Below are 22,615 nucleotides of genomic sequence, written 5' to 3'. Positions count from 1 at the left end.
AATAGCCATGATGGACTGAATGCTTTCTGTCGCTACTGTAGTTTAATATTGTTATTTTTTAACAGCTTTAATTAAAGTTGCAGTTCATTTGCATTTTCTTCCCATGTGTTACGTTCTGTTAGTGGAAGCATTTCCTTAGCTGTCATAAGCAGGTGAGGACTATATTTACTGTAAATTGTTTCTCTTGTAGCCGGAAAAACATATTTTTGAAAGATGGGGACATATAATCATATAGAAAACCATTTAAAACTGATGTGCTGCTTATAAAAAGATCCTTAAACAGTTGAGCCTGAGAAGAGTAGTGTGGTGCTATTGTTACCTTCGCATTGAAAATGCGGAAGGTTATGTTTTGATCGCCGTGTATTTATTTATTTGTATGCGTGTTACTCGCATAACTAAAAAAGTATTAAACCGAATCACATGAAATTTGGTGGGATGTTTGGTTATTATCCGGGGACCATTTGATTAGATTTTGGGATCGATCGGGTCAAAGGCCAAGGTCATGAAAAGGTCAAAATCGTCTTTTTACCACAGCACGGTCAATTTTTATCCAATTGGCATGCAACTAATGCCAAAATGTTCATAATTCAATGCCCAATCTTGTGATATGCGAAGGTATGCGCTCTACCGAGTGCCCGTTCTAGTTATTATTATTATTGTCTATTTTATTGTAACCAATGAAATTCTACTTTTTGATAAAGCCTATTCTGGATAGTCCTCAATCAAAACACAAATATCATAAAAAACTATAAACCCATAAATGCGCCCCTTCGTTGTACTGGGTGACATGTTCCCTCATTTAATGAAAATAGTCACTGTAGTTTATTTTTAGTTGATCCCACATAAATCAGCTAAAATGACTTTGTACTTCAAATAAAAGTCATGACTGTTTTTAAAGATCTGCAGTACATCTCAGTAATAACAAATGGACTGAGAACAAGGAAAAGAGAAAAGACAAAGAAGAAGAAATGGAGAAACAAAAAATTTTGTAGAGATTAAAAGAAGATAAGAAGGAAAAATGTACCAAACAGGCTGTGGAAATCGGGCTGAGAAACCAAGATTTAAAGTACAAAGCCTCACACAATGTCCTAATGGTTCTCACCCACTGGAGCGACCAAGCTGCCAGCTCACATGGAATGATAACACAAATTGTCCAAAGGGTTGGAAAGAATGCACCTTATGCTGGATTGAGGCCAAAACCAGCAGAGCAGAAACAAATCACACATAATAACAGAGTCTCTCCTGAAAACAGAAACAGCAGTCGGAAAGTTTTTGCAGACTCTCAGCATCTTAGCAGCCGAGCATGAAAGGGACGCCTGACAAACAAATTATCTCTCTGTTTCCATAGCGATCTATGAATGGCTTGTGCTAGTGCCTGTGACAACAAGATGCCTGGGCAGACAAGGCTTGCCCATAAAAAGCCAGCGCTCTGCAGAACGCCAGTTAATACTGCTATCATTCAATTGAAGTTGATTTGCATAATTAAACTCTGTTATTGCCTGGCTTACTGCAAGTCTCTGCTCTTACCAACTGGATTCCAACTATGAGACAAGACAGTGGATTATTTCAGGAACAATATACCCCCAGCTAACCCCTGTGACTAATCAATACTAAGATTAAACATAAAATTGATCTTTATAAGGCCCATCTTTTGGTAGATGGGTCATATATTTCTGTGCAGCTCCAGGGTAGAGTGCACACTGATGAGGTGAGTCACAGCCTGGACTTCACTCAACTACATGAAAGGCACTGACAGAGCAGAACAGAGCCGGTCCTGACTGAGAAACACTGAGAGAGAGAAGAAGCTCACAGGCTTACGTAAAGCATTGTGTGTAGGAGCTACAGAAACCTCCAGTTTGAAAATACAAATCAACCCTTCTTGTGCAGAAATCTTCTTCTGTCCTTTGCATGATATATTTGAAAGTAATGTATTGATCTCTTTGGATCAAGGAATGGGAGCAAACAATAAGGCACTATTCTTTTAAAGTACTAAGAAACAAGAAACCAGCGCTGACATACAGAATGGGGATCATGAAGAACCTCGGAGACAGAGCAACCAGAGACAATTGGCCAATTGAGAGCACCTGAAGCACAACAATCCTCTGGAAATTGCATCTATTCACTTCAAGAGCAGACGGCCAAGAATAGATAACAGCACAATCCATTCATCTGCAACATGACAAAGGATTTCTTCTGCAAACACACCAACAAATCATTTCATTTAGCAAATGCATGGTCTGAAAGCCGTTGCAGACCAGTTGACACTTTGTTATAAATGAAAGCCAAACCGATCAAATCAGAGTCTTACCTCGACTAGGTGTGGAGTAGGGTTGAAGCCGCACATATTGCACACTTGGTGGTGGCACTGTGTGCAGGTGTTGTAGTTCGGCTGTTCGGCTGTGTTGCCGATATTGAGGTTAGTCTTGCAGAGAGGACAACAAGCTTTGGGGTGAGCGGAGTCCGGGGGTGCGTGTTGTTGTTGCTGCTGAGCGTGGGCTCGAGGCCCTGGTTGTGCAGGCTGAGATCCTGGGGGTTTACCAGCCCCAGGCCCCGGACCAGGAGGTCCTCCTGGTTTGGGGGCCGTTTTGGGGGGCTGTTGTTGTGGTTGAGTAGTCTCAGATATGAGGGTGCTGGCCTGGTTAAGAAGAGAAGCACCAAAGCCAAACAGCTTCCCAAATGTCTGCTCTGGAGGTGGGGGCTGCCGTGAAGGAGAGCTCCCCGCACTTCGAGTCTGGTCGTGGCGGGCTGGCTGTGGTTGGTGGGCGGGAGAATTCCGGGATAGATCAGGCTGGGACGGGGCTTTGGCCATGCCGGGGAGAGCGACTGCCCCCGGAGGGAGCTTTATTTGGTGCTGACCTGGGCCAGCTGGACCAGCCTGTTGGGTAGAGCCAGGCGCTGGATGGCGAGTCTGCGTTGCAGGATGGGCCTGAACTGGATGGTGTGTCTGTGTTGGAGGATTGGCCTGCGCTTTAGGATGAGGCTGCGCTGGAGGGTGAGTCTGTGTTGGAGGATGTGCCTGTCCTGGAGTCTGCATCTGAGGAGGGGGCTGTGTCTGGGGTGCGGGCTGACTCGAATCATCAGGTTTAAGTTCGGGTTTGGCTGCATGAGAAGGAGAATGTATTTGTTGCTGACTCTTGGAGCGTGGTGTGGTCATGTCCATCCCCAACGCTCTCTGCATCTGACAGTTCAGACATAGCCACTCCTGAACCTGTGAAAGAAAGAGGAAAAAAAACAATGACGACAGCATCAAGTCTTCATCGTTGAATGAATCTCACTTTCATCAAAAAAGCAAATATTTCCCGAAATGTCTAAAAATATTCCTTAGATAAAAGGTTTAAGTGACGGGCTGTTGTAGATGATAAGAAACGTGTGCATTATTTAAATGAGTCACGGTATTCTTAACCCTTGTGTTGCCTTAGGGTCATTTTGACCCGAATCAATATTACACCCTCCCCCCGCCTTAGGATTAATTTGACCCCATTCAATGTTTAATGTCGGTGTTCTTTCGGTAGTCAACAAACAAACATAAAGCGCCTCACACTTAAACTTGGAAAACAATATTAATTCTAATAATTTTCTGGAGGTTTGAATTGCTGGCGTCAAATTGAACCCAAAGGGTAAAATATGTTAGTAAATATAAAGGTAACAGGAGGGTGAAACATTGAATCGGGTCAAAATGACCCTAAGGCAACACAAGGGTTAAAAAAGATAGCATAGCTTAGTTGTTTGTGTCTCCTCCCTGCATCCCCCTGGGTTTCGAGTGGATGCTCCACTTTCTTTCCACTGTCCTCTTAGATTCAAGTAACATAACCTAAAAACTCAGAATTGCCTTTGGGTGTGAATGTGTACACGAGTGTGTCGTCTGTGTATGTGATGAACTTGCTACTTTCCCTTCCCGTCCAATGCATGCTGGGATGGCCAAGCGTTCTGCGTAGAAAATGATTAAATGAAAGAATAATTGTGAATGGTGTAACATATCTCATTGAGGATGGATTTAAGCATCCTTTGCCTGCATGGACATTTATTGATAATTTACCCATGCGGAGGAAATAAATGTGACAGACGGGGTGAACTCTTGACTTCTTCAATAAATCATGACTGCCACTGATTTACTATCTTCCCTTGCATCTTTTAGGAGTGTCTCTTCCCTTTTTTCTTTCTCTTACATTCACACTATTTACACCACATCCTGTCCTCATTAAAATCTTCCCACCATTTTCCTCTTGTTCCTCCTGCTGTTGTCCCTTCACGGCTTTCTCTCTCTGATCTTCTGCTCCATATCGGCACATAAGAAGGTCAAAGTCAGAAAGAGGTCCTATTGATGGCACACGGCCATACGTGATAATTGGCATCCAGCTGCTACAGCATTGTAGCTGTCTTTGTGGTCATTACATAATGCCGTAATGCATTATAAATGCAGTCAGAGAAAAGTTGTTTCAAGATTGGGGTTCGGTTGGAGGTCTGGCACTCAAAAGAGGAGGCCTGGACGCACTCTTTTTACTTTATACCTTTGGGTAAAAACTCCCTTTTAGACTGTAACGGTGGATTCATGAAGATGTTGGTTCAGCTTCAGCTGAGAGACGTTAGTACTCTGGAGCTGCAGCGAGATCTCTTTACGTCTCCTATGGAATCAATCCCTGCAAGCCTGTGGCCACAGCACGTTGATTCACAAACAAGCTAACAAACAACACGCAGATACACATTGTCTATGAAGGACTACGGAGAATCCCACAATTTATGTGCATAATATTATTTTAATAGGATCTGTGTCATGTAAGATTTGCTTTAAAGTATTGGATATGAAGTACAATCAAATTCTACAATACTATTTGAACAACAACCAACACACATTTACTCGACATGTTTGATCCAAACTTTAGAACGACTGTATACTACTACTCAAATAGTAGTAGTTAAAATCAATTTAAATAAATGTGAATATAATTGTATAGTAGTATTTGTGATTGTTTGTGGATTTTATGCTGACGGTGCTCATGTAACTTGTTATTAATGTTTAAATTCTTAGAAGGTTTAATAGTAAAATGTTGACTGCCTGGAACGTCATTACATATATAAACTACTTAAAACATTTCATACAAGTTAGTACGGCACACGTCACTTTACTGGTTTGAAATGTTTAATAATCACTCCACCTGCCTTGCTGCATTTCTCAGTCAGTCAGTAGAGGCAGAGTAAGGATCCCTGACTCCCTGCCAGTCCTCAGTATGAGGAGAGATGAGGCCGTGGTTTTTACTGACAATCAGGGAAGCTGAGAAGCCGAGAACAGAGGTGAACCCTCGGGACAGTCAGAGTAATGTGGACAGTGAAATGAGACAGCACCAGAGCAAGACAACAGTACCCAACACTGGACTCTTCATCCAATCAGGGATTAACAAATGGTGACTCCTCTTTCCATCATTGTCATTGTCCTAGATTCCGTTCCTCTCCAAATTACAGTTAGCAAAATATTTAGTCCATTGAGGAGAAAACAAACCGGAAAAACAAAGAAAGCAGCTGCTGGTAGGGAAGGAAGCTATTTATCAATTCCATCGTGTCTCTGCTTGCCTCGGCCTCATCTCTCCATCTCTTTCCTCTCCGGGTCCCCCTTGTTATGAGGCAATCATGTGGATCTTTATGAAATCTGATCTGTATCAGCAAGAAACAAGCCCACTGCACACTCTGTCTCTTGCCGTCCTTTCCTTTAAACTCTCTGTTGAAACCCACCATCTTGTTCTCCTTTACTCATCTTTATTTCTCCATCTAATCGGCATCTCTCGAATCACATAACTCTCCTCCTCTCCGTCACGTTTCCATCTCAGTACAGTGTACATTTTTGATGGCTCTCATTTGGCTTTGCTTACATACATGGATCAAATTCCTGCCGAAGCTTGCTAAATGTGTGTGTGTCCAATGGTATGATGCACTTCAAAGGTCATAAGATGTGATCGGAGCCCACCGTTTTGTGAGTACTCAGCGTCTGCCAACAGGATGCTCGAGCAACGTGGCTTCATGCAGAACAACGACGAGCTGCCAGAAATAGAACCTTTTAGCAGCAAGGGCCAGCGATACTTGGATATGGATCAAATCACGAGAGCAGAGCTTCCTTATTAGCGCCACACACACACACAAATGTCAACGTTGAATTTAATGCTTAGGGTAAGATCTCCTCCATATTCTTGATCATAATAATAAAACAGTTTTTTTTAAAATAGATTCATTTAGAGATTATTTTCACAATTTATTCATTATTTTGACTGTCAATTATATATTTGTACTGTAAAAAGTAAAGATATATTTTTTTGAATGTAGTTGCAATCCCAATTTCCTAAAACCTTCAGATGTCTTTTGTTCAACCAAAAATCCAAAGGTCATCATCACAAACAAAAGCAGCACCTCCTCACATTTGAGGAGCTGCAACAGTTGATTTTTTTCCTGCTGACTAATCAATAAATCAACTTATTTTTCAAACTCTGATAGGAGCTGCAATGGGTGCAATTGTAGAATAACATTGGATTCCTATAGTTAACATCAACAAACCTGGAGTTGAAGCATCTTCATATTCGTTGACAAAAGCTTAAACCCTATAATTATTGATGGAGATCAAGTGATAGAATCAAAAGCTCCAGATCGGCTCCTAAAGGAACCTTGTCGGGACATTGTTTTCTCAACTGCTGTTTCCAGCTGCAACATTGAACATCGAATCTGTCATGAATTCAATGTCAAACAGTCTTAGCTTACTGGGACATTTGAGTAGAGTACAATTATCAGTAACCAGGCCCGTCCATAGTAATTGTCTAGTTAATGGGTCCTCCCCAAATAACGATTATTTTTATTATGGAGTGTCCTGCTGATTATTTGTGAGATTATTCACTTAATCCCTGAAACACATGAGACACAAATTACTCAGGCATAGCATAGCAAGGAAATTCACTCTTAATAGATCATATTTTAGATTTCTGTTAGGTCATGTGGCTGTGGCTTTCTCAATGATTGTGTTCAAGAAGATATTTTCAGGAGGGAGTTTAATAATGAACACAGGATACATTTTCCAAAAGCAACAATAAAGACAATGCTTTTGTTTGCTTTAACGACTAATGGGAAATATTTTAGATGAAATAAAATTGTGTTATCATTGCTAACATTTAGGATAAACGGTTATTGCTGGCCTCCATGGGCCCCACTCAGCAGCTAGGCCACAAACAACTGTCCCTGTTTTATCCCCTTATGAGCTGCCCAGCTAGTAACATGCGGTTTAACAATAACCATTCTTCAGAATTAAAGTTACTCCTAATATTTAGAGCAACTTTTTGCGCACACGTTTTTACAGAGATATTGATAGATAATCAGCATTTTGTGTTCTTTACTGATTATATTTGAAAATATCCCCAAGTTAAACCTGTGTTTACAGATGGAACTGAACTAGCAGCATCAGAACACATCTATAACTCAGATGTAGTTGAGAGTCACTCTGTGTAGTACAATAAAAATCACATTAATTACTTAAATTAAAAGCAGATTCCAGTCCTGTGTTCTGATTTTTTATGAAGGGACACAACAACTGTTACACGTGCATCACAAATTGTGGCAGCACTGACCTGAATAACATCCCTGTGACTCCATAATGATCCTTATAGTTTCAAGTGTGAAGAAACAATGACTTTTCAAGGAGAGAAGTAGAAGGGAATCTTCACACACACACACATGCGCTGCATACATCACACAGGTGCACAGAGTTAGCCCCTTTTTCTTTTCCAGTAGACAGGAGTGAGACATTATGCACTCCATCATTCCCAAGGAACACGCTCTCAGTCAAACTTCAACTAAACAAGAATGCAGACAAAGGAGGAAGTTCAGTCCCAGAGATCACGATGCAGTATCACCGCTCAGCACGCACAGCACCTGAGCACTGCAGTTTGGGATGCAGCAGTTTATCAATTCCTTGCAAATTGGGCCAGAAAACATTGAAATTCCTCCCTCCTCCCCTTCCTGTCAATGTGTCTCTTTCTGCACTACAAAACCTCAATAACAAACATCTGTTTTACTCCTCATTATTGCAAAGCAGGAAATTGCATTCATAATTTTTTTTATTAGACTAGAATGGATACATTTCTGTTCATGCTGTGCTGGTATTGTTGCAGTGTCAGGCACAGCGTGGAGACGCTGGAATGGTGCAGAGAGGTAGTGTATAACATTATATATTGGTATATAGTACGGAAGATATACACAATACACACCTGCACAGTGTGATGCAATACAAAACTAATCTCTGCAAAAGTCATGCTAATGCCTGTTGGAAGCTTTTAATGTTACATTTCTGTTGAGACTGTGTCAAACTCTTCTCAGCTTTAAGGTTTAAGGCGGCATTTAGTGCTGTTGCAGTTTAGTTTAGATTTTTGGACAAAGACCAGATGCACTGTGTTTAGTGCTTGTAGCAAATCATGAATACATTACTCTAAACTTTAGAGTAATGTAGCTACCCTTAACGTTTAGAGTCTAAAGGGTAGCTAATATCAGATAATAGACAACAAAATGGGAATATACACAAACACAAATGATGACCAATACCATAACCATAGCTTTGAAACAGACTCAGGAACAAACATTAGATTCAAAAGCTTTAAAAGAGACACATTTCAGAAAAACACATAACGTCCATTTCTATTGAATTCTAATTAATTGATTTTTTCTTTTCTTTTCACCCATTTTATAGGATATATGTTTATGGTTGGATGGGAAATAAAATCACAACAAAGGACAAAGTTTAGTAGAGTCCTAATTGTTGGGAGAAATATCAAGACAGTAAGAAGTAAAAAGTGAGTGTTAAGAAATAAGCATGTCTGAACTTTAAATATAAACTGCTAAAAAAAAAATTGTTATCTGCAAATATGGCAGAATAAAAATGAACCATTAAAATATATATATTGATGTTGCTGCACTGATGCACAAACAATGTGACTTTACAAAGTGTGGTAAACTTGTGAGTTACATACAAAGTAACAAATCACTATATTGTCACTATGTTGCAGAAAGTGAGCCTTCAATGTGTTTTTCCTGTTTTATTCTTTTACAGTCACAACTCTATGAAAATAGATGAAAGACACACATCTGGACCACCTAAATTCAAACAAATTGAAAATATGTGATGGTTGCTATTATTCCCTGCTGGAGAGCACCACACCGACTATAGCAAGCTGAAACTCTAAATGCAGCTAATAATCAAACCAGTGTCCTAGATTTAGTGTCTGGCACTTCTCATGGCAAAATGTGTTGGTAAATGCAACATTCAGTCTGGAGTGTCTCAGCTGGATACCTGACCCAGTTCATACGGTTCGTCCACTAAAGGTGCAACATGCAAAAAAGTCACATAAAAACACATTTTAAATACTTTTCTGTATTTTGATTTATGGACACACTACATGTTCAGTGAGAAGTTAACTGTCTCAGGATTTACAGTAAGTAGGATTCTGACATTTATTAAAAACATACACATTGTAATTTGTATCAATCCTACTATAACCAACATTTAATTTCTAAAACATTAGGGGCCATACAAGTCAGTCAATAATAATAATAATTAACAATATGTGCATGCTGTCACAGTTTACATGACCAAACCTTTTAATACAAACTCTACCATATTTAGATTAGATTTATATGATAATGATCTAATAATGATTTCATATATAATATACATTTTGTATCATAAGGCGAAACAGCTTTGATTTTTCTTCTAAAGTGACACAGTCTCAGTTGCTTACTCAGCAAATGACGCACACAAGCAGACTGAATGCGGCGGTCTTGTCGGTGGGAAAACAAGAATTAAACGACGGCTCACTTTGTCCCCACATATTTTCCCAAAATCTGTGATTTATAAAACATTCAAACTTTTTCTTTTGTTAGAATCCTGTTTCTCTACAGTCATCACATTGATAATATCATTGAGAGATCCATAGAATAACCTTATTGTCTTCCACTTTGCCTCATATAAATGCCACATGATGGAAAGTTAGAGGGGGATTAGAGATGTCTGAAGCTAGATATTTGAATTAATTCGAGGGGATTAGGAACCAGTCTCTGGCTCCCTCGAGGTATATTGGATTTATCCTTCGATGATATGACCACCTCATTTTAGTTTATATATAAATATATATTTGTATTTATTTTCAATTTATATTTGAAGACTCTCTTAGAAAAATCAGACCATGAATAATCTTATAATAGAAATGTGTTCCCTTGTATAGACAATGCATGCTATAAAACAACTTAAGGAGCTCTCACTCATGAGGCAAACAGTACACCATGGAAGAAGTTCAAACTAAGATCAATAATATACCTGTGACACTCACAACCTATAAAGCTGCCTTCAAGAACTCTTTGAAAAAATACAATAATCTTCACTCACACCACTATGGACAGCTTGTTCTCTCAGGTTGAGGTTACTGCAGCAGCTTGAAAAAAACAATGTTGGGCCTTGGGTTTATGACCTGCGCAACATTAAAGTCCAAGTCAGCAATAAAAACAGCCCGTCTGTTTTAGAGAAACTTAAAGGCACCTCACTATAAGTCTGTACCCTACAGCTGTGTGTGTGCGGGAGGAGGGGGTTGAAGCACCCGAGTGATTGACCAACAGAGGGACTCATAGTAGCTGCTCATCACAGCTAAATACCGTCTTTACAAAAAGAGTGCTGGTGGGAAACTATTGGACTGCTACTCAAGGTATTCAATGTAGCCGTAAAGGACAACCTTAAAGCAGCGCCTCGAACACTTGGACACCCACTTGGTGAATTTATTTTTTTAAACACGCCGAGTAGTAGACAAACTAGATCTGTGGAGAGAGGTGACTGTATCATCCCATTTAGGAAAAGTTCCTTTAGCCAGTCTGCGTTCTCAGTGAAGGCAGGACACCCCTGGAATGCCTCTGCATATACGCACTAGCAGAACATATCACTCTTTTAAACACGGCCTGAAGAACTGGCTTTTTAGCAATCAGATGTGTGAGCATGAATCGTGACACCCTCCTTAGGGATTCGGTGGATGTATTTTTTTTTTAATGATTTTTTTGTATTTATTATTTATTTATTTATTAATGATTTTATGATGAGGCCTATACATGATCGTAACCAGTATGTTTATTGCTTTTTATGATGTTTTTGTGATAACCATTTTCTCCATTAGTAAAGGCTTGTGATATCTGGCTACAGGGACTACGGTTGACACATTTACCCCTGGGTTGATTCATGTGTACGGTCCCGACAATAAATAAATTAAAATGAAATTAAGTTGTTGTGATGAACATGTATGCATGACGTCATGTAAGCCATTGTTAATAGAAAATAATTAATCAGTCCAGCTTTAAATTACTAAATAATATAACACATTATGGATAAATGTATCCATACTTGTACAATATGAGTTTGTGTAATCTTAGTTGAACATTTATAAGTGCAAAATATTGTATTTTGGAGTTAAAATTGTATCACATGTCTAGTTTGGTTGCTACATATATCTAGTGCAACTTCCAACTGTGGCTACCTACCTGCTATATTTTGATAGGGGAGGAGGAGATGTAACGAGTGTCTCTGCAGAGTCTATTGTGTGGGAGCGTTTGTTATTACTGCTCTTCAGTGTGTGGGATTGTTGGTTAAACCAAAAAAAAGCAGTTCCAAGGCACTCTTCAAACAAAAGTATAAAACAAGTCTTCAACAAGAGAGAATTTTAAATCCATCTCCAGAGTGTTTTGGCCATGCTGATGCCTTCATCTTGGAGAAGCACCCCAAACTGCATATAGAAAAGGTTTAGTTTTCAAAAGTGCCTCAGAATAACTTCTGTATTCATCTCTTTATTTTGCATTTTTATATTACCGCACTTAGAGCTAAATCAATGTAGTGTTGCAGAGCGTGAACTCTCGTATTGTGGTTAATTTATGATGATGCTTTTCTCTCCAGTTCTCTCTCCCCTGCTAACACACAGCTCTCTCTCTCTCTCTCTCTCTCTCACTTTCTCTCAGCTGTGGCTTCTCAGGACCCGGCCATCGATGCAGACAGAAGGAGGGTATGATCTATAAATAGAAATTGTACCAATTATAAAGCAGATGTTCCCCTGTATGATGGTGGGAGAACACTGTGTGTGTGGGGGGAGGGGCGAGTTTTTTTTTGGTACTTTCACTCTCTCTCTTAGCTCTTATTCTGTTTTATTCTCCGTCTCCAAGTCTTTCTCGGACTGTCTTGTATCTCCTTTTCCTCTTTCATCACAATGTCTTTCATCGGACACCACCTTCATTACTATTTGTTTTCAACCGATATTTCTTTTTATTATGCGCAAACATACGTAGGCTCCAAGCTCATGAATATGATTGCACCTTCTCAGACAAAACGTCCAAATAAACCTGGTCGTCTCAGCTTGCCTGACAGTAACATCCACTTGTTGCTTGTTGTTTACGTCTCTCGGAATTGCATTCCCATCACCAGGTTGTTAAACACAGCTCCAACTTGAATTTCAACAATTGTTATCATTCCTCAAACAATCTTACAAGAACAGAAATTGGTCAGCTTCCTGCTGAAAAAAAAATAAACTTTACTTTACACTTTCGATGCTGAGCCAGAGATACCATTTGGGACTTTGTGGTGAATAGGCATAAACTAAAATATCCAAATATGGAATTGCCCTTGGTAATTAACACTTAAATCAGCACTGCCATCTTTTAGAAATTTGAGATGAAAGCCTCTTCAATATCAGATTTGACACATAATCCTGGACAGTTCAATCAGTGTCTGTAAAGTATTCATAAACAGAAACATCTCTGACATGAACCTGGACTGACCCTTTGTTGTGATCAAGTGACGATACTGGAACTGCATTAAATGAAACGCCGTTTAAAAGAAAAGTAATTTCCCCATCAAAACACCAGATGTACAAACAAAAACAATTATAATCCTAGAAAATCCTGAAAGTCTGTCTCCACGACAGAACAAATATAACAATACCTGTCCTCGGCATCACTGTAATTGCAATTCCAGACATCATCGTCTTCGTCGTTATCGTCACCTTGCTCGGCAACTACGTGGCCATGATCAATTTCGCTGATGAGCGATAAGGCTGTGTTAGATCTGCTGCAGGAGGCAAAAGCCCAATCCATGCTAAGTAGGTTAGGGGGGTACATTTTCAGGTCTCCAGAGGTTGAGCGCTTCCCTCAGAGTCTCTCTCCCATTCAGCATCTGACAAGCTCACCAATGCTGAGCTGAAAAATACCCAAAGCATCCACCTCCGCAGTTCTCTTCACTGCCATGCTCTCCTTCACTTCCTACCATGATCTATTCTTCTCTGACTGTCTCCGTTTTGGTCCACGCTTTTCTTTCTAGTCCTTCCATCTCCCACTATACTTCCTCTTTCCATCTTTTGCCGAGTCTCCCTTCTTACACACACATATGCACTCATGCGAGAGTGTATTTAAGATGTGCATGCGTGCATCTACAGTTTAAAAAACGAAACATTTACTCCCTGAATCATATTTATTTCAGCCTGCAGTTGCTCTACAGGCCAGCTTAACTGACATTGCATCTTGGCTGCAATTTGCAACATGACTCATTGGAGTTGATGTGAAACTTTGTGACAGATGACAATGCCACACTTGACTCACAGTAACAGCGAAACATGGACCAATTCAAATTAGGCAAGCGATTTATTTTAGGATGAAGGCAATAGGCTTTCTCCGCTACCTCTTAACAATGATGACTGTTTTGATGCACATGAATGATTGTGAATAGTGGGGAGAGGTGTTGTGCTGCGTTCAGCGGTGTTATGAAAAGCTTCTCTTGGGAGAGGCTCATGGGCATGATTTGGATGCTCACTAGAGCCTGTCACAAAGGATGGATGGAGCTTTGGTCAAATGTTGTGTGCATCTACTTTGAACATCAGCTGTAAAAAAACATAGCACAAGATAAGGACCTACGAGAGGTGCAGCAAGAGGGGATTGTATCATCCCTCTCAGGAAAAGTGCGTTCAGTCATGCTGCATTCTCAGTACAAGCAGCAGTTTGACTGGAACTACATTCCAGTATCTATCAGAGAGCTACAATCATTCAACTCTTTGAAAGCGGAAACAAAGAAATGGTGCATTACTACCCAGCTCTGTCAGCACTAGACTGTAACGGCTCCTACCTCCTCCATCTGTCCAGGTTGGACTTTCATTGTGTCTGTCTGTCAGTTGTTGTCTATCGGTCTGTTGTCCGGTCTCTGTATGTCTTGACTTGCTGGTCGGCCGTTTACTCCACCTGCGTGTCTTCTCTTGTCGTTCACCTGTTTGCAGTTATATATCACATTTAGTCTGTATGCTTTTACGTTGTATCTCTGACTTTATGTTTTTATTCTGTCCATTTTAACATTGTTCTCCCTTATTTTATTTGCTTTATCTGTAGATTGTATTTGTAATCTTATGTTTTTAGGTTTGTTCTTAACATCAGCAACATTGGGACTACAGATGAAAAATAGCCTCTTGGCTAACTGGCACATTTACTGCAATGTTTTTATCAATGTGCACTGTCCCTTATTAAATAAACCATTTAATATTCATTACAACTAACAGGAAGTGACGAATGTGTTACTGGGCACTATTACTGTGTGATAAGCAGGTCTTTGGGGATGAAAAATCATGAGCCCATTAATCATTAAACACTTCATTAATCAAGTCGAGCAATGGCCAGAACTAGGAACTTCACAGCTCTCAATCAGCTGTGCAACTAATTCACATCCTCGCTAAGTTTCAGTTGGTGCAATCCAGGCTGCAGGCCAGTCACAGCCAACTTGACAACACTAGTAGTCATCAATGACATTATCACAATGCCAATTAGAATTAATTACCACAGGAAAAAGTTGACCAAAATGAAGTAGCTGAATCAACCACTTTGATCAACATTTTAAATGGACACTCACTGTAAGAGACTTTGTATTCCTGTTGATATGCTTTATGAAGACACGGCATCACATTTTAAAAAATACGATGCGATGAATAGGTAGAGCTGATGTACAAAAACTACAAGAATTAAACAGCCGTCAATGTGCATATATTATTCCATATGTAGCTCCACATTGGGGAAATAGTGTTTACTGAATAAAACCTGAAGGGATAAAGACGGCTGATTGGCCTTTGAAGAACATCCTGGTTGTCCGTGGATAGGTCGTAAAATATTGACATTGTATTATTCGTTTCATTCAGACAATGTGCTTGGTAAGTCAACTTCACACAGCAAACCCAACTGCCTCTCTTTTCTTTAGCCCTCAGGCAGCCTATAATACTGTATGCTTGAATTCATTCTGAATGTGTTTGTGTAGTCGATTGTACAACAGCTTTTTTTTATGACCATTTTTTGTTTTCTATGTTAATACACCATGGCATATCCTGGCCAGGTTTCTAATTACCATACATAGCATGTCTACTATGTGTATGCATTAAGCTGTTTTTTGACTACAGAACTGGAGGAAAATAGAAAATGTCTCCATCATGAAAGTACAACACTGGTATTGTTAAAATCCCACCACTTACCTCTGTGAGGTGAGGGTTGGGGTTGAAGCCACACTGGGTGCACACCATGGAGCGGCACTGTGTGCAGGTGTTGGAGTTAGGCTTGTCGTCCCCAGTGCCCATCAGATCGGTGGTTTTGCAGACGGGGCACAGCTTGCTGCTGGGCATGGGAGCAATTTGTGGCACAGAGTAAGGGGAGGTGGGTACACTGCCTCGGTCAGGCGACACAGAGGGGGACCTCCCAGTCCTGCTACTTCCCACATCCACATGCAGACTCTTCCTGGCCACATGGCCCTGGCCCTGCTCTCCTTGAGGCGCAGCTTGCTGTCGGGTGTCGTGGGAGGCCAACCTGTCCCCTGTCCCGTGACCACTCTGGACTCCTGCTTTCGGTCCAGGGTCTGACTGAGTTGGTCTGGTAGAGATGACAAAGAGAACACAAAAGTAGATGACAATTGGTAATACACATTTTTCTGTAGTTTACACTGGCAACATTTGTCTCCGGGCAGAAACAATTAGTCCCACACTGGTTTTATACCAGTGATCTCTATTTAATTTCAAGACAAAGCTGTTCTTCAGCTTGAGTGGTATTATTTGGAAGCCTTCAGCTGTGAGATGTACAAGGTCCACATCCCATTAAAATGTGTTATTGTTGTGCATAGTGTGATATCAGACTACTCAAGACCTTGGCCAACAGAGAGCCATATGTTGAATATTTTATATCGCCTCTATGGTTTCTGTGAAGTACTCCTTGATTCATTCTTTGAAGCTGTTCTGGCCTTAGCAATGGGTTTAGGGGGGAACAAATGGAGTGTATCAGACAACAGAATTGTAAACTTTTGGCTCATACGTCCCTCAGGGATTGGTGTCAATAGTTAAATCGGAGTTGAGGATTTCCACTGTCATAACAACTTAGACCTTGTTTTGTCATGCCCGTCGACTCAGCAGCCGCTCTGCATCCACCAAGAGAGGATGGTGGAAATCAAAGGAGAAATAAAATAATTATGTAAGCATTTACGAGTTCTAGCCTAAATTGAGCTGCTGCACAACTCCAACCTTGTTCCCCTTCCCACAGGAGTCCTTTGTTCACCGCCGTGAGCCCATCAAGAAAAACCTGCACTTTTCAAACCATCATTGGACTGTTACATTTGAGATGAAACACGGTGCTGCCAGTGTGCTGTCCTCCTCTCTCACTCGGTTCAAGGCTAAAATGGACTTTTGAGGATATTGTTAAGGCTGCTGACCACTGCTTCACAGAGTGGACAAATGCAGTCTAAATCCTTCCGTCGTCCTCACAAGATAGAAGGTAGTGTTACATAATGATCATCACTTGAATGGCACTGATACCCAAGTGGAGTCTCTTTTGATATATGCAAAGCCTCGGGCATGTCTAAATAATAAAAAGAGACACCTTTTTAAAAGACTCCTTGGCAGTATTCTCATCCATAATGGGAGTCCAGTGAGAACAAATTGAGGATTTGTGTCTAAACCAGTACAAATTGCTTGCTTTAACACAAAGTGGACAGTGAAGGGTTTGTGAGCTGCCCTTCTTTTGTCATGGGAACTCTCTGCAAAATAATATCTGTCTGCGACGTTTTGTGAGGAATAGTTCATTTCTGTAACATTTTGGGAAATGTTGTTGTGAAACGTTTCCTTTCAAATATACAGTATACTATATACTTGAGTGGTGTGGTAACAAGCACACAGTGGACGCCTATATTGGCACTGTCAGACAGAACAGCTGAGACTCAACAAGCCAATAACAATTCATTTTGAGTGTCTCAAACCAGAGTAGGTAGTTCTAAGACGCTCCATCACACAGATATAAATACTAAAGAGTCGGTAATTTCTGAAAATATATGAATAGCAGCTTTAATAATGTGTTAGCAGAAAGTAATTATTTCCTCTTTTTTAATTTGAATACAGAATGAGGACACATGAAATCCAAAGGTAGGTTCAGTAACATCTCAGCAGCCGGTGTGTGTGCCCGTTTCCCATGTGTCCTCCAGCAGTGTTGCATCAACAGATATGTATCTTGGAACAAGAGGAAATTAGATTATTTTCAGCCCAATGTAGAATACCTGTATCAGTAACCCTTTAATGGATATTATATATATATGTCATTGATTTTGTCTTTTGTCCATTGGAAATTTAACTGGCTACCTCAGGCCAAGTAAAATATATTGTGTGTCATCTATTGAGTAATATTTAAAGGTCAAACCAAAGAGGTAGTGGAAACATCACACTTTAACATGTTTAAATGCAATATTTGTTTATAATGGCTAAAGGCATGTTAAAGGCATCTAGTAGAGCATAAATACACAGACAACTCTTCTGTTTTCACAAGGTTTCAGGAATGTCAGTGACTACTGACTTTTTGGAAGTAAAATGGAACAAGGTAATGATTATTTTCCCAGAGGGAAATACTTTTTAATTTAAGATTCAAGATATATTTAATGTTGTCATACTGTGGCTGCAAGACACCTTGCTTGTTACACAAGAGGTGTAATGTGTTCAAGTGCGTTTTATCAGCTCCTCATACCAGGGATAAAGTAGGACAAAGAGGACTTTAAGAAATATATGTCACAAATGATGCCAAATGCATCCTTTTAAAGAAGTCATTTTGTTTGAAGTTGTGAGCAGCAACGAGTTACTTTGTGCTGCACTCCCACGAAATAAAAAAGACACAAATATAATGATTTTTTCTTCTTCCAATTAGCCAAACCTGTGTCAGAGGCTGTAAGAATTTGACATAAGTCAAGGCTGTGACAATATTCAATAAACTAATTATTACAGTCTTTGACAAGTGGATAGCAGTGTTATAGGCCACGGCTCGTCTTATTTCCATTATTTGCAGCCGTTTCATCATTTAGTATCAACCATCTTGGCAGGCCCTCAAAAAATAATTGATGAGCAATGGAGACATGGATAAGGGAGAGATTCCTGCAGAGACACGGTCGTCCCCATCATGTTGGTCAAATGTATATGCAGGAGCTGTAGTGCTGACATTTTAAATCCACCACCTGCAGTGCGTCACATGAGAAAAGACTTGAAGCATGACTACATCAAAGTCATAACAAGTGGCCCTCAAGAAATGATCCCAAAGACATCACACACACTGTAGTGTGTGTGATGGCAATGCCTTGTTTTACGGTTCGTGTTTGAGTGTCATTCAGATAAATTGCAGGCTGCCCTCTCGCCCCAGTTAATGACCTGTGTGTATTGCCGAAATATATTTAGGTCACGGAGCTTAGCATTTTATTTTCTAAAAATATGTACCTGGTGATCTTTTAAAAATACAGAAGGTCATTTAACAACTCAAGCCGCTGTTCTGAAGGTATTTCCAGAAACTTCAGAGTTTTCAAACCATCTGAATAAAAAATATATTGTGTCCACTGCACCTAAAAAGGATTTCCGAGTTAAAACAGTAAAAATATACAAGGTAACCAGAATGAATACCTCGCTTTTACATTGCTATATTGATCTTTTACATTTTCACACTGAATAACGCATTCATATTTTGATTGTGTTTCACAAAAAGAGTAATTAAAGATGTAATTTCCAGCGGCCTGAATTAGTCGCAACTTGGGAAATAAGTCAAAGATCTTTTTTTATCGTGCAGCAGACAACATATTTTTTTCATCCGGATGATTTAAAGAGTCTTTGAGGATTATGTATATATCCAAAACAGTGGTATGTGTTGTTAAACAATAATCTGGTTTTTTTTTAAAGATTGTCAGGTATGTATTTTCCAGAAAAGAATTAGTTTAGCTTTGTTTTCAAACTGGGGTTAATTGCACTAACGAGTCTGCTTCTAACTCACCAACCACAATGTCCTTACAAAGTGGCAAATAGAGGTGGAGCAGAGTTCAGCTTCAGCCAGAGTTATGTCACAGTATATTTGGGATGGATCGTGCCATCTGAGATATTGGTACGTACTAAGAAAGTATGTTGTACTGGTTCAGTCAGCTTAACCCCCTAAACATAATGTAAACACATGCAGATAAAACTGGCAACCAAAATAATATTTAGTTTGATGCAGCAGAATGCAGAATTATCCGTGGAAAGACGCAATAGTGCACTTTCACTCCCTCACTCACTCACTCATATTATCCTTGTGGCCTCACAGTTGACATGTGTTTAAATTAAAGACACAACACAACAAGGTTACATTGTCACGAATAGGAAGCCATTCTGAATTTCTGAATTCTATAGCTGTCATAATATTATAAATAATAAGAACTGCTTTTGCATTATTTGTTTGAGTTGTGATAACCCCTTTGGTGTGTGTAGGCCACACAGTGCTTTCTTGAAGGGACATTAATTATGAGGTTATACTGTTTGTACACTCCGTCTTAGAAGAACATGAACGTATCCATCATGTTCATGGATTTTATGAACATAGCTATGTTCAAGTTTGTAATGGAATTTTATTTATTTTGATTTGCATTGCTTAATGCGTTACATTGTTTGAAAAGACTGAGTCAAGTCGCTCTCAGCACTTCATAACAGTTTTGGCATGAAGGAGCAATTACAGCTCTTCACTAATTTGGTTGTTTGACAGAAAACCGTGAGATCAAAATATAGCAGGAGCACATAGTTGTAAACACAGGAAATATATGGACTATGCGTTCAACACAAAAAGGTATTTTTTACAAATGTATAGGCTTGTCAGTTATGTTCATCGAGTCGGGATGTCTGTGCACTTAGTCAACGCTGTTATGATTAATGCAGAAAACAACGATTTGTGGTTTATGTGGATATGAAGAGTAGGATGACTCGCATAGCTCCATGGGCTCGGATTTAACTCTTTGACTGCCATACATTTATATACAGTGTATAAATATATATACATATATACATACATATATATGTGTGTGTGTGTGTGTGTACACATTTAGTATATACACACAACTTCTCTCTCTCTATATATATATATATATATAGAGAGAGAGAGAGAGAGAGAGAAAGAGAGAGAGATCGTATAGTATGTGCCCATTTATATTAACTGGCAAATTCGTAAAACGCTGCCACGCATTTTAATTTTGATGAAAGTATCATATCTACAGTCTCCACACAGCCACTGTCTCATTGTTTCTTACGCTCTCACAACTTCTTTGTATTTTAAGGGAAGATTTAGACTGAATGTGGGGCCCTGATCTTAAGAGATCCATTTTATTAGCCATATGATATACTCTCTCTCACCATCTCTGTTTCTCAGCACTCCACATCACATTATGGAGCCTTTAAACCTGCCCCACAATGGATTTATGGATGGACAGTCGCTGTTTCTTACTAATAGAAACATAGACTGGCCTCAACGTGATCAGGGGTAGGCCTACACAATGTTCTAGTTACGGTGGCAGAACACATACAGCTCCACACTACACCTCACAATCGTTTTGTGTATAACACAAATCAGGCAAGAGACGTTTCAAAGAATCCGCTTGCATTTTAGAACTGAAAGAAGAATGAACATATATACATCATCTTGGTTGGCAAGCTAACACGGCATGAGAGACTGTAAGCAGGTGTGGCACGTCCAAGACACAGCTGTGCGTGTGGATGTGGATGTTCAGGTTTGCAACTGTTGAACTGTGTAATAAAGGCCATATCAGATCTTGTTGGAAGGGTAATCCCTCCCACACACAGACCTAGGCTGACAGGCTATACACGTGATTAAACACTAATGATCTCAGCTGGAAATTATATGAGCAACTATAACTGCCAACATAATATAATACTGTTATGTAAGACTACCCATAACTGTCAATGGTTCAGTGTGGGGATTTTTTTGGTGAGATTTAACACAACGCTTCCAGAAGAAATTACCTTTTTCCTGTGCTGTGTCGAGTTATAATGGTGAAAAACAATTTCCACTGCATATTGATTTGGTTTGAGATCTGATGAGTGAGGCAGCTGTATGGCATATGCGTTACGGTGCTGTGCTCACAATGACGCTGTCTGGTGGGAGCATTGTCACCCTGTACAACCATCCACACAGGAAGGTGATTTATTAGAATGACTTCGTATGTGATGGTTTTCATGTCTAGGCATGTTCATGAAATCAACCCGTAATGGAACCGAGTGAGCCATCAAACATGAGATGCAGTGCACTTTGCATCATTTACATTTCTAATTTATTCATCACCTGAGACATTAATATTTGTGAGACCCAATCCGAAGTATTCATATTCACTTGGCACTACCTCACTATGAAGGAGGGAAATGTCGCTCATCCATTCATGTTACTTAGCTACTGATGCCAGACACCCTAAAAACGGGCGTAGAAATCCCGACTGAAGCGTTTGAAAGCTATACTTACGCATTATTGATTCTACATCGAAAGCATTGCATTTAAAATGTGACTTCGACCCACATTGACGTTGAGTAAAAGGGTGGCGCTGTCAATAAGCAGAAATGGGTCTCAAAAGCGGGTGGTGAATTATATTGACAAGGATATTTAAATAAATAATTAAGCACCCATGCAGGTCTATCTCCACGCAGTCGGTTGATCCTAAAGCCTATCTACGCTCCACATCGCACAGATGTACCGTAGCATACTCGCCATGCTGCCGTGGAGCTTCCCCGATTCCTCGCTACAGTTGGGCGGAGAAGCGTCCTAGCTAGAGCGGCTACCTGTTAATCCCCGGCCCGGGTCCAGCCCCACTTCCTCCGGCAGGCGCTCCATTGCTGGGCTTGATGAGCTGTCCAGAGTCCGGTGGTGCTGAAATGGAAGCCGGAGCCCCCGCTGCAGGGACTGCGGGGCCGGGCTGTCCCGCCTGTCCTTCCCCTTCCATACTGGCCTCGTTCCCCATCGCCTCGGGATAGGTCTCGACGGAGAGAAACGATGTTGTAGATGGTTCTACAGCTGTGGTAAAAACTCAGATGAAACTCAGCGCTGCTCCCCTTCCGCCATCATCACCTACAATTCAGCATCCTGCACGGAGCACGCGCGCTGACGGAGAGTGAGGGAGCGCGCTGACGCAATGGGTGGGAACTTGAGTGGTTCATACGTGCGCGTTCACGACGCTGGGTTGTCTCAAGTAACCATGCAAATACCTCTGAGCTCTCTCGTCTAGGGCACATGACATAGTGTTATT

General features: G+C 40.3%; 1 protein-coding gene across 1 annotated transcript in view; it reads right to left on the bottom strand.

The window, feature by feature from the left end:
* Window positions 1-22,330, bottom strand: part of bsnb (bassoon (presynaptic cytomatrix protein) b) — a 61,432-nt gene extending 39,102 nt beyond the window's left edge. The window contains exons 1-4 of the mRNA XM_056437806.1: window positions 22,152-22,330; window positions 15,537-15,927; window positions 3,022-3,208; window positions 2,309-2,898 (exon numbers count right to left, since the gene is read on the bottom strand). Coding sequence (XP_056293781.1) covers window positions 2,309-2,898; window positions 3,022-3,208; window positions 15,537-15,927; window positions 22,152-22,330 — 1,347 coding nt within the window. The remainder of the gene's footprint in view (window positions 1-2,308; window positions 2,899-3,021; window positions 3,209-15,536; window positions 15,928-22,151) is intronic.
* Window positions 22,331-22,615: the final 285 nt, after the last annotated feature.

Source organism: Pseudoliparis swirei, chromosome 18 (genome assembly GCF_029220125.1).
Source record: "Pseudoliparis swirei isolate HS2019 ecotype Mariana Trench chromosome 18, NWPU_hadal_v1, whole genome shotgun sequence".
In the NCBI taxonomy this organism is placed as follows: domain Eukaryota; kingdom Metazoa; phylum Chordata; class Actinopteri; order Perciformes; family Liparidae; genus Pseudoliparis; species Pseudoliparis swirei.
The sequence above is the reverse complement of the archived record's forward strand: the minus strand, read 5'-3'. Positions and strand labels throughout refer to the sequence as shown.